The sequence below is a fragment of the Notolepis coatsorum genome (genome assembly GCF_963971535.1).
Source record: "Notolepis coatsorum genome assembly, chromosome: 15".
NCBI lineage: Eukaryota > Metazoa > Chordata > Actinopteri > Aulopiformes > Paralepididae > Notolepis > Notolepis coatsorum.
The window spans coordinates 40461733-40474685 of record NC_140179.1 but is presented as its reverse complement, the minus strand read 5'-3'; the positions used below and the strand labels follow the sequence as shown (position 1 = coordinate 40474685).

General features: G+C 39.7%; 1 protein-coding gene across 1 annotated transcript; it reads left to right on the top strand.

The window, feature by feature from the left end:
* Positions 1 to 4889: 4889 nt before the first annotated feature.
* Positions 4890 to 10588, top strand: mrpl42 (mitochondrial ribosomal protein L42). Its single transcript, XM_084330578.1, has 5 exons — positions 4890 to 5020; positions 7352 to 7415; positions 7690 to 7774; positions 8078 to 8241; positions 10431 to 10588. Exons 1-5 carry the CDS (start codon positions 4936 to 4938, stop codon positions 10474 to 10476), a joined length of 444 nt encoding a protein of 147 aa, XP_084186704.1. The 5' UTR covers positions 4890 to 4935; the 3' UTR covers positions 10477 to 10588.
* Positions 10589 to 12953: the final 2365 nt, after the last annotated feature.

The following is a 12953-nucleotide window of genomic DNA, read 5'->3' as shown; positions in this document are numbered from 1 at the left end:
TGTTTACTTTCTCAGTCAGTGCTAAGTGCAGCATCCCTTTTCACATCAAAACAAAAGTAGAACTGGAATGTGGACTTTCTCATATTATGTCACAGTGTGCGTAAATGTGCCCTGTGGATTATACGCGCCCCATGTAAAATATTAAAACAACCATTAAGCAGTGTTGGGCAAGTTACTCAGGAAGTATAGGAGTTTGCTGAAAGCAGGATGAGAGAGCGTAGATTTCAGTGTGTATCATTTAATTGCATAGTGAGACAAACGACAAACCAAAACATTGACATCTAACTTATCTTTAGATATTTACTCAACCTCTAATGTCTAACTATGAATGAACACAACACTCTAACTTACCATCTTTAGATAATAAAGTACTCAACCTCCGTCTTTAACTATGAATGAACACAACACTGTAACTTACCATCTTTAGATAATAAAGTACTCAACCTCTACGGTCTTTAACTATGAATGAACACAACACTTAACTTACTTTAGATAATAAAGTACTCAACCTCTACTGTCTAAACATTTAAAAATGTGCTAAGTGCAGTCATCTTATGCAGCATCACTTTTCACATCAAAACAAAAGTAGAACTGTAATGTGGACGTTCACATATTATTAACATTGACAAACATATGGAGGCGAACTACTTTAGCGCACATGGAGGCGAACTAAAGTCACGGAAACAGCTGTTCTTGGACGAAGATAACTGGCGTACATAAGGGGGGAGTAATAGCGTAGGTCAGTGGCCAATCGGAGCACAAAACTCGAACGCGGAAATACGAGTTGTTTGGGCTTCGAATAGACGCCACCCGGTCTCATGGGACCTCAGTATTGGCCAGTAGATGGCGCAGTCACACCCATAGAAGGTGTCATGGCATCATAACTCGACCTTGAATTGGATCCTTTTCAGGTGGCAGAATGAAAGAGACTGGTGTTTAACGGACGTGAGCCGTTAAGATCAGATAATGATAACGGTTAAATAAGCAACTACAACATTACACCCACCCACCCACCTCAAAGCTACCTCCTCATGCTTCCTTTATTGATGGCACGAATGGAGGATTGGAGGTAGGTATAAATGAGAATTTATACCTATTGTTTTTAGCTGCAGGGGTCTCTAAACGTTGGCCGGACGGCAATAATTGATATTCCGGATTTAGGGGGTGAGAGCTGTCTGCAACTTGTTAGAGGTAGGAAGATCTGCAGCTTGTTAGAGGTAGGAAAGTCTGCAGCTTGTTAGAGGTAGGTCACCTCGTGGGTCACAGGGGGGAGAAGTGGTTCTGCTCAGACTGGCCAAAATAAGTCCCATTCTCATCTGTAAAAGCAGGTGTCCTATATGTTGTTGTTTTGGAGTTGCTGGTGGTGGAGCTAGTGTGCTGAGAGGCACAATGTGGCCTCTATGACATCACCTTGATGTTGCACTCCATTTTAATGGAGGTCACTGCTGACACCACAACTACAACAATGTTATGATGCTATCAAGCCTCCAACTTCACTGCGTTCTTTCTTTTAGAGCTAATGCATTACAGGACACCTGCATTGATCTAAAATACTAGAACTGAATCTCGAATTAGCCGTTTTTAATTTAAAGGAAAACATCTCAACATTTGCATGTTGAGAGTTGTGACCTGGTTCTCAGTATTGGTTGACGGTATTAAACGTATTGCAAGTGAATTATGCAAATCACATATGTACATATAGATAACTGAAATGTTGAGCAGTGTCTTGCTGCATCAGTTCTGGCATTGTTAATTAAGGCGAGACACCCCAGGTGAATATAGGCAAATATACTTTTGATTGATTGATTGAAAAGTTTATTAACAGATTGCAGAATGGGTACAGTACAGTACAGCTCAATACATACAATTGTTAAGGGGATGCAGACCAGATCAGGGTCCCCCATTTTCAATTCATCATAACATATATGACATACATGACATACAGATAGACAGTACTGCTACATCTATACATTTATGACATATCAGATTTGCAAATACAGTACTGTTTGTGATACAAAAGTGTCCAGAAAAGGAGTGTATATACATTTGGCGTAGAAACTGTACATTGGAGGAGGTTGGTTGGGTGGGGTGGGGTTGGGTGAGGGCTGTACATTGGAGGTGGGGGGGGGGGGGGGGGGTAGGTAGGGGACACACACACATTTTACACTGTACATTGGAATATTGACAAAGCCTTACTTGGTCATTTACTGTACAACTAGGTTAGGACATTTGTAGGGGCCAGTTTCGAATTGCAGTCTCACGTAGGTGTTTTTTGAGAGTGTTTTTGAAGGTGGGTAGTGATTCACATTCCTTTACAGCTTTAGGCAGGGCGTTCCACATTGATGTGGCATAATTGCGAAACGTGTTTAGTCCCTTGTTTGAGCCGAATCTGGGTTTTACATGATTTGTGGAGCTCCCTCTGGTGTTGTGATCGTGGTATTCACTGACCTTTGGGAAGTATTTTGACATGTACATGGGTACCTTGGTCGCGTAGTGTATCTTGTAGACCAGGCCCATTGCAAGTTGCTGTACTCTGTCGTCTACTCTAAGCCATCCTAGGTTGTCAAAGTGGGCAGGGGTGAGGTGGGTAGGAGTCAGGTCAAGTAGTAGTCTGACTAGCTTGTTTTGAGATGTTTGTAATTTGTTTTTTAGTGCCTTTGAGGTGCTTTGGTACCATGAGGTGCAAGCATAGTCGTAGTACCCTTGAATGAGTGCTCCTGCTAGAGTCTTCAGGGTATTCTTGTTTACCAGAGAGGAGATCCGGTACAAGAATCGCGTTCGTTGGTTGACTTTTTTTATTACATTGGATGCCATTTTGTCACAGGAAAGATTAGCCTCTAGGATGGAACCCAGGTAGGTAATTTCATCTTTCCTTGTGATAATATTGTCACCCACTGTAACCGAGAAGCCGTCGGTCTTGCTGAGTTTGTTATTTGAACCGAAGAGAATGGACTCTGTTTTGCCCATGTGTAATGATAGTTTGTTGTCGGCGAGCCATATGCAGATTTTGCCTAGTTCCGAGCTGAGGGCTTTTTCAACCTGTAACTTGTTCTTGTCAGAGACCAGCAGGGCTGAGTCGTCCGCAAACAGGAACAAGTTGCAGTCACAAGCTGACGACATGTCATTTGCATAAATTAGGAATAGTAGCGGTCCTAGTATGCTTCCTTGTGGAACACCACAGCTCACTGTGAGGGGGGGGGATAGGGTACCGTTTACTTCCACCATCTGTTCCCTCCCCTCCAGGTAGGATTGTATCCAGCTCACTGATAAACTATCAAAACCAATTGCTTTTAGCTTGTCAATCAGAATGGTGTGATTGACAGTGTCGAAGGCCTTTTGTAGGTCCAGCATGACCATGCCGCAGTATTTGCCCGCGTCCACCTCTTGTTTGATGTGGTCGTTCAAGTAGAGAAGGCATGTGTCAGTGGAGTGGGATGTTCTGAAGCCAGATTGGAATTCGTAGATTAGATTTTTTTCCGCGAGGTACTTTTCGATCTGTTCGTATACTATTTTTTCCATGACTTTCGAGATGGATGTAAGGATAGAAACAGGGCGGTAGTTACCCGGGTCTAATTTGCTGCCCTTTTTGTGCAGGGGTGTTACTCTCGCAATTTTGAAGTCCTTGGGGACGTGTCCCTGTTTTATGGAGAGGTTTATTATGTGTGTGTCTTTCTTTTGTTGATTTTGAGATTTTGTTATATTTTGCTTCCTAAACATGTCTTCTATGAAACTAGTGACAATAAAACGTCAATAACACACATTCAATTGTTTATTTTACTTCATTTAGCCTTATTGCATCCATAAATGTGCACATATTTAATGGGAAGTGCCTCATTTGCATATATAAACATAAAATTCAGAAAACTAGCAATATATTTTTTCTTAGTTTATATGTACATAACAAACTGGGAAAGTTTCATAGTGATATCTATTCAAATATGTTTTGCCTATTAGGGGGTACTACACTGTTTCTAGCCTGTGTGTAGTTCTGTTCAGTTCAATAACATTATTATTATTATTCAGTTATCAGGCATGTGTTTAGGTTGTCAATTACTAATGGTTTGATTAGGTATTGTGTTTGTAAATAGCTGTTTCAAAAAAAAATGTATGGCATTTTACAATACCGAACTTTTAAGGTGTTTTCCCAAAAATGAGTTTTAGTTTTAAATCTTTTAAATCAAAAATGAGTTTTAATTAGTTTTTCCTCATACTCTGAGCCAGAAATCTCCACTTCAGTAGCACTCACATACACCAAACCTTCCAGTTCTATCCATATCTATGTTCTGAAGGTATTTACAGAAGGGTTTGTTGATATCGCATTCATACCCTGATTTATATCACATTTTATTCCTAAAAACATGGCGAAATATGGAATTTTACCATACAAATGGACTGAATGGAGTATTTTCTGATTTATGGAGTGATTAAAAAGAGATATCCAAAATCCCCTCTGTAATAACCTTTGGCTCTAATATGTCAACAAAATGAAACTATAATTTTGAAAATGGCTTTATCCAATGTTCAGATTTCTGTCCTGGAATTATATGCAAATTAGTGCATATTTAAGTAGATCATGCCCCATTTACACATTTAAACATACAATTTCAGAAAACTTGTAATACAAAAAAGTCGTGTCTTAATATAAGTAATCAACTGGGGAAGTTTCATTGTGATATCTATTAGTTAAATGTTTTACCCTAGTCACCTGTGTCTCGCCTTAATGCAGGACAGTCGAAAGGGTCTTGTAAACCATACAGGAATGACGGAAACATTCTGAACAAATACACATCGGGTTTATTTACATACACAGAAAGAGAAGGAAATATAATACCGTATAAATAGAAGGTTATGTGTACATGAACAGCGGAACTAAGTGGAGTCTGGCTGTATATAGACACGCCACGGAGCTATGATCGTGTTGCACACAGATGGAGCATGGCGTCGGGTCATTTATTATGCTGCAGGTTGAAGAGTCTTTTGTCACGAATTTCTAACATTACCAGACTGAGTCACGGACGAAGTAAGTTCTCTCAATATCTAAAATACACCCGATGTTTGTTAAAGGAATCATTTAATTAAATTATAAGCAATGGAGCAATATGGGAAGGAAGGAAAGGCTGACATTAGCTTGCTTGCGAGGTAACGTTAGCAGGTAAGCTAGCAGTGTAGGTCCTTTATTACAACATCCTTTATTTATTTTCACATTTACTATTATTCTGATCTTGTCGTTCAGTCGATGATATCTGCTGGCATGAGCAACTATCTATCCGTGCGATCCAGACCTGGCGTGAAGATATTCTAATCTTTGGTGTCAAGGGACACTAGGTCTGTTTGTCAGTGAATGCAATAGTATCTCAGTGAATGGGGGATTGACATTGAATCATTTGGTTCTCAAACGTTGACTCCCAAATTGTCAGGGACCCCCATTTGAGAATATTTGTTGTCCAATTTGATTTCCCAGTGTAATAAATCACGAAATGTCAATTCAAACGGAGCAAGTTCACTGTTATTTATTAGCTAGCTAGTATCGTATTTGAGCTACCCTTTTGTTTACATGTCGATTGCAAAGTGGGCCTTTTTAATGAATACGTTTCCCATTCATAATAGTGCTGCTAACTAGATTAGATTCAATGTATTGTTGTCATCATACAGCACACGTATACTACAACGAAAAAAGGGTTGGCTTCCAACCAGAGTGCAAATTTAACAGTAAAGTGCAATAGTAATATACACTGGTGATAAAAACTGGGTATAAAGTAGTACTACTGAGTTCTGAGTATAGTGCTAATCAGATGTATGTACATAGTTGTGTAGTATTCATATGTACAGTGATACAGGTATAAAGACAATATGTTAGTAATTCATATTGGCCAGCAGCGTAACTAGTAAGAGTAGTTAAGTATCTACAGACATATTAATTTCAGACATGTGGATAGATGTATCGACGGTAAGAAGATAATATGTATACAGCATTATGTATATACCATATTAATGGTCGAGGAAAAAGTTAAAGTGATCATATTCATTATAGTAAAACAATGCTGATTTATTTTTCACATAATCTCACACGCATAAAAAAACTCAAACAATTTTGCACACCTTCATTTAGTTTGACAGTTATTGAGAGTAAATTAGTTTGAATGTGGCCACCAGTGATGTCATCAGGGGACATTGAATCCTTGTGTTGTGTTAATTACAGCTCAATGAAATTATTTTGATGAATATAGCTTATTTTATAGTGAACTGCTACCTTATCATTTCATTTAATTCACTGTCAAACTAAATTAATGTGTGCAAAACTGGTTTTGGATGTGTGAGATTATTTTGTGCAAAAGAAATCGGCATTCTTTGGTGAAGTGATATCTGAACAATCACATTTCAGTTCCCAGTGCCATGAGCTTCTCGTCGGTGTGGGGGGAAAAGTCCATGAAAATATCCCCAGGTGTTAATATGCACAATGGTGTCCTGTGCTGATTAATACATGATGTTGTGTCTGTGTCCACAAATACAGAAGATTTCCTATTCATGTTCAACAGAGTAGCTCCAGGAAGATGTCTCATGATCACTTGAAGGACCAGCACAATGAAAATCCTGTTTTTCTGTTTCTCGTTTCATTGAGAAACTTCCTGGTTGTCATCATAAGCGAACCATTTCAGATTACCATCTGCTTCTCATAATATATTGCATCTAAACTGTTATCTTGTTTCACCCATCAGTCTGTCAGTTGCCAGGTCTAATTAATGATATCAGCTAGTTAACAAACCAGTAATGAAACTAGTTTGCTACAATTTAGTTAATTTTAGTGGTTCAGAAACATCCACAGCAACCATGACAACGTATTTATCACCTGCTAGCACATGTTAGACCATGTTAATCTTCCATAGGAACCAATCGCACTGGTCCCATGTATTTGTTTACATTTTAAAGCTTCATGTACTATGATGCTAACTTGACATCTCCTTTCAGTGAAAGAGGGCCACGCCCCTCAACACACTGAGAGTTGGCTGTGACCTAAAACGGATGAAAACAAATCAAATGATACATCTGAAACTGAAAACACGGCACTCCTGACATTAACTTAATGTGACTATAAGCCTTTTCTGACTGAATCAACATTGTTGGACTGGTTCTTTTAACAGATTAGCGTCTTTGGTTACATTTCACTTGTAGCTTTTGAAAATGTAAATTTTTTTGTTAAACTGAACTGTCTGAAATTATGAGAACAACATGAATGTTAAACAAAATAATGTCTAATGTCTGAAGTGTAGCCAGGTCAGGATGTAGCCACTATATGGCTTCATAATTTGACTTCTTGATAATTGTATGAATAAATATTGGGTATTTATTGCAGCATGTTTGGTGCCAGCTCTCCACAAGTCAAGTCTCAGTGGTCCTTCAGTTGATGACCCCAACAGGTAGGTCAGCTAGTTAAGACTCAGGAGTTTGCCGTCTTCCAAACGTTCTTTATGAATCCACTAGGAAAATTGCACAGAATGTTTGTGTAGTTCTCTTTCTTCTATGGCTGTGTTTAACCAACACTGTACTGATAGTTGTGCTGTGTTTAACCAACACTGTGCTGATAGTTGTGTTAACCAACACTGTGCTGATAGTTGTGCTGATCGTTGTGCTTAGCTCTGCTCTGCGTGTCATGACTAAGACGATATGACTTGTCTCATCTCTCGAATTTAGTAAAGTGGAGATCGGCGTAACGTCTGATGGACAAACTATCGTGTGCTATCATCCTTCTGTTGATGTTCCCTATGAACTTACACAGGTAAGAAATTTTATGTGACAGTACATATATAATTACAATATAGTTATAACATAATTAATATAACATCTAGACATTAAGTACAAAGTGCTTTGTCTTTTCTCCCATGCATTACAAATAATGGAATTTGCCACATAGAAGGTTCCTTTCCTGAAACACACTTCGAAGTCTCTTGTAATCATCCAACCAAAAGACATTTTTGATTTCATTTTCAATTTCTCCCAAATCACACAATGATACAAAATATTTCCTCTGGGACACCCCATTACCTAAGACGATGTACATATACGGTAACTATCCCTGCAGGCTATTGAGCGACCGGACCCTCTGACCGCTGCAGCAGAGAGCCATGACCAGGTCCTGAAGGCCCACCTCAACCGGGAAGGCCTGAAGAACAAACATGGGCCCACCATGGAGGAGCTGAGCAAGATGTTTTACACCACCAAGCACCGCTGGTACCCCACAGGACAGTAAGTAAAGCAGTAGTACACACTAGTGTTGATGGTAAGTATACCAGTAGTACACACTAGGGGTGTAACGGTACGCAGAAGTCAAGTCAAGTCAGTTTTATTTATATAGCACATTTCCAGGCAGCGGCAGCTGACACCAAAGTGCTTCACAAGCAAGTTGATCAAACAAAATAGTGTGATGCAAGGTATAAGATTTAAAAAAAAAAACAGCAAAGCAATGAAAGCAACAAAAACAAAACGATATAGTGCAAGATATAAGATTAAAAACATAATAAAGCAATGAAAGTAATAAAAACTGGTAGGACACAGTAAAACAAAGAGGATAGAAGGGCCAGGGGTCTAGTGGTGATTAAGTAGGGGGGAAGGCCAAGGAGAACAGGTAGGTTTTCAAGAGTGATTTAAAAGCCTGCACGGTTTGGGCGGTCCGTACGAAGAGGAGGAGGAGGACGACGACGCGGTCAGCTTGCGATCAGAGGAAGCCGAGTACTGTGTGTTGTTGTGGCCACCGGTTAATTCGCGATTTTTTTATTGGAAACAACGGATTTAGGATTGTAGGAGATCCGGGGCTTAGCCCAGATAGGTGCCCTTTATTTTTCATTTTATTTTTTATTTAATGAACCTGTATGTGCAATTTCCTGCAATATAGAGCCTTCAATCTTGACCAATAAAGCTGCTCTTTTCACTATAAAACTCAGTTAACCATAACGTAGTTATGGTTAGATTTATATATTGGGGGGGGATATATCATATTTTTCATATAATCAAAAAGTGGTGGAGCAAGATCATACCTTTGCTCCCCCAAGTTCAATAGTGGGAGAGCAGAGATGCTCCGAATGCTCTTATGGCCAGGCGTCTATGATTCACTGATACAAAGTAAAATAGTGCAGTGCAATAAAATAGTTAGTAAAATAGAATAAAATAATGCAATAGTGCATTGCAATAAAATAGTTATCATCGTATTTTTTCGGGAGGCCGGTAAGGAGTGCATTACAGTAGTCGAGTTGGCTTGAGATAAAGGCATGGATCTGGTTTTCAGCGTCCTTTTGATTTATAAATGGCCGTACTTTAGCTATGTTTCTAAGGTGGAAGAATTGCGTTTTTGTCAACTTGTTGATTGTGATTTAAAGCTTAGGTCTGAGTCTACCATAACACCAAGACTTAACTCACTCAAATACAGTTAGCAGCTGGATAGACCACAGATGGAAATTAGCCTCTGCTAAATCTGGTGCAAACATATTTTCATGTAACAATGATGAATTGTAAATTTTTTTGTTTTTGTTTTTATAAATAGATTCAGGGCTTTTCAGAATACATTCGGGGCTTGAGCCCAAGTAGCCACCCCCTAGCCCGCCCCTGTTGAGGAAGCTGAGGGAGCGCGGCAGGAGCGCGGCGCTTGAGGAAGCTGGCGGGCGCGGCAGGAAGGGGGCGTGCTAGCGTAGGGTCACGTGGGCGTCGTGGCCAATCGGAGGAACCCGGAAACCGAGCGCCGTTGTAGAAGGCATAGACGCGCCCCCACCAGCGTAAGCTTTTTAAGTTTCATTTTCACTTCTAGAGTAGATTTAACTAGAGAAAGAAGACTAGAGAAGAGATGACATGTTACACAACAATGGCAGAGGATTTATCAATATTTTGGATTTAAACACTGCAGCAGCTCGACTGGAGGAGCTCAGATGATCAGTCCAGGAAAAGTATGTAGTGTGTTTGTCTTTTTTTTTTCTCGGATCAGCTGTGAGGGAAAGTCCGAGGGAGAAAGTTGGTGTGTGTGTGTGTGTGTGTGTGTGCATGAGTTCAGCCCAGTGCAGACTAGTGCGTGTTGTTAATTTGTTCGGTCCGCTTGTCATCATGCCTTTACAACCTTCAACGTTTTATTCATCATCAAAATCAATGTAAAAATCATCAAAAATAAAGTAAATATATTGAGCATAAATTTGTAAAATGTCCAACCCTAGTTTCACCTATAGTCTCATATGAGACGTATTCGCTGGATGTACCGAACCGTGACATCCGTACCGTGAAGTCGCGGGACGAATACAGGTACCGTTACACCCCTAGTACACACCAGTGTTGCTGGTAAGTACACCAGTAGTACACACTAGTGTTGACGGTAAGTACACAAACGACACTGGACATGAACTGACTGTCCGTTCCCAGGTACCACATAGACATTAACTGACTGTGTCTGTTCCCAGGTACCACATGAGACGCATCAAGAAGGCCCCCCCGAAGGACAGATAAAGCTACTGAAGGTCATTTCTTCACACGCAACGTTCCACAACCACTTGCAATTTATCATTGTGTTATTGTTAATATTCTGTATAATAAAATGTTAAACGTTTGAAATCAGTGGTTGTCATTGTTCCATCAAGGGAATCTACTAAAACGTCCAAAATCGTAGTGGGTAGTACTTTAGTTAGTAACTAACTTACTAACTAAAAAGTTACATCTTAATTACGAACTACTTCACAATGAAAAAAGTGACATTACATCTTAAGTAATTACTACATCTTGAGTAGTGGTAAGCTAGTCAAACTAACACTACTTTGTAAACATTCCAACTGCATCCAAACTACATTTAAATCTGAGGTACATGTAACATTATGAAGAAGTCTGTACTACTATGCATGATGGATTTTACCATAAGAACAACATTTCACTTGTAATCAATATTCAACAGGGTTTTATGTTGGTCATGCAAACAGATTGATTGATTGATTGAAAACATTATTAACAGATTGCAGAATGGGTACAATACAGTTCGGCTCAATACAAACAATTGTTAAGGGGATGCAGACCAGAAAAAATACTTTACATCAGGTTCCCCCATTTTCAATTAATCATGACACTTATGACATACAAGTATACAGTACTGTATAAGAGACCTAGATCATAAAATAATTATACATTCGAAGGGGAAGAAACTACATTGGAGGGGGTTGGGTGGGTGGGCGGGGGTTTGGACATTTACCGGGGCCAGTTTCTAATTGCAGCCACCCGTAGGTGCTCTTTGAGAGCAGTTTTGAAGGAGGGTAGGGATTCATTTTTTTTACAGCTGTGGGTAGGGCGTTCCACATTGTTGTGGCATAATTGCGAAACGTGTTTAGTCCCTTGTTTTAGCCGAATCTGGGTTGAACATGATTTGTTGAACTCCCTCTTGTGTCGTGGAATTCACTGACCTTTGGGAAGTATTTCGACATGTACATGGGTATCTTAGTGGTGTAGTGTATCGACAGAATGTCGTTACTTCTAACTATATATAGACACATGGTCTGACTGAAGGGGCATTGGGTCTGACTGAAGGGGCATTGGGTCTGACTGAAGGGGCATTGGGTCTGACTGAAGGGTTACATGGTCTGACTGAAGGGGCATTGGGTCTCACTGAAGGGGCACTGGGTCTGACTGAAGAGCATGTGGTCTGACTGAAAGGGGAACTCTGTTGTTTGGGCAGCGGTTCAACAAACAGGCTTGTGACCACAAGCCTCCTAATAGACAGTCTCCTCCCCACCGCATGTATATATTCTCTCCCCACCGTATGTATATTTCTCTCCCACCCACCCACCCCCTCCTAATGTACAGTCTCCTCCCCACCGTATGTATATATTCTCTCCCCACCGTATGTATATTTCTCTCCCACCCCCTCCTAATGTACAGTCTCCTCCCCATCATATGTATATACTCTGTCAGGATCTATGGGTAACAGTACTGTATATTTGCATATCGTATATGTCACAAATGTAACCGTACTAAATACCTGTATGTCCTTATGCCATAAATGTCATGTATGTTGTATATGTCATAAATGTCACTATGAATTGAAAATGGGGGACCCTGATGTAAACAAGACAAACGTCTTTCTCTGGTCTGCATCCCCTTAACAATTGTGTGTATTGAGCCGTACTGTATTGTACCCATTCTGCAATCTGTTAAATAAAGTTTTCATTCATTCATTCATTCATTCATTCATTAATTCATTCAGCACAAGGACAATCATGTGATTCTCAAGCTGGCAGGTAAAATTTAGGTCGAAGATCAATCCTCTTCCTTCTTTCGACAACTATCACTGAATTGCCCTTGAGCAAGGCACTTGACCTCAACTCCAGTGGCCAACAGTTGAAGACTTTGCTCATCCTGGCAGCTCTCAGGTGAACTATATGCACATGTAGTAGAGCTTTGCTGAAAAGGCAAAGCACTCCGAAACACTTGTCACTGGATACTGAAAAGTAGGCTATAAAGAGAGATCAAATGCCTCCCAACACTGGCCCCGATAACTGTGTTTGCCATACAATATGGAGCAATGCCACGGCTCATTGGCCACGATTGTCATTTAATGATAATTTTATTACAACCGCCTATTTTAAACTGGGTATCATCAAGCAGGAAGAAAGACTGTCAGGTTTTAAACTGTATCAAGCAGGAAGAAATACTGTCGGGTTTTAAACTGTGTGGTTATTGGAAGAAAGACTCGGGTTTTAAACTCTTATCAATCAATATCGTTATTGTCTGCATTGCTTTTACCCTCTTTCTGATTCTCTGCATTGCTTTTATTCTGTCTATTGTATGCTAATTTTATGTATATTTTACTGCTGCAATTATTGTATGAAAGGTGCAATACAAATAAAGTTTATTATTATTATTATTATTATTATTATTATTATTATTATTATTATTATTTGTGAACAAGGTGTCTGTTGTGAAGAGTAGGTGAACTACAACCA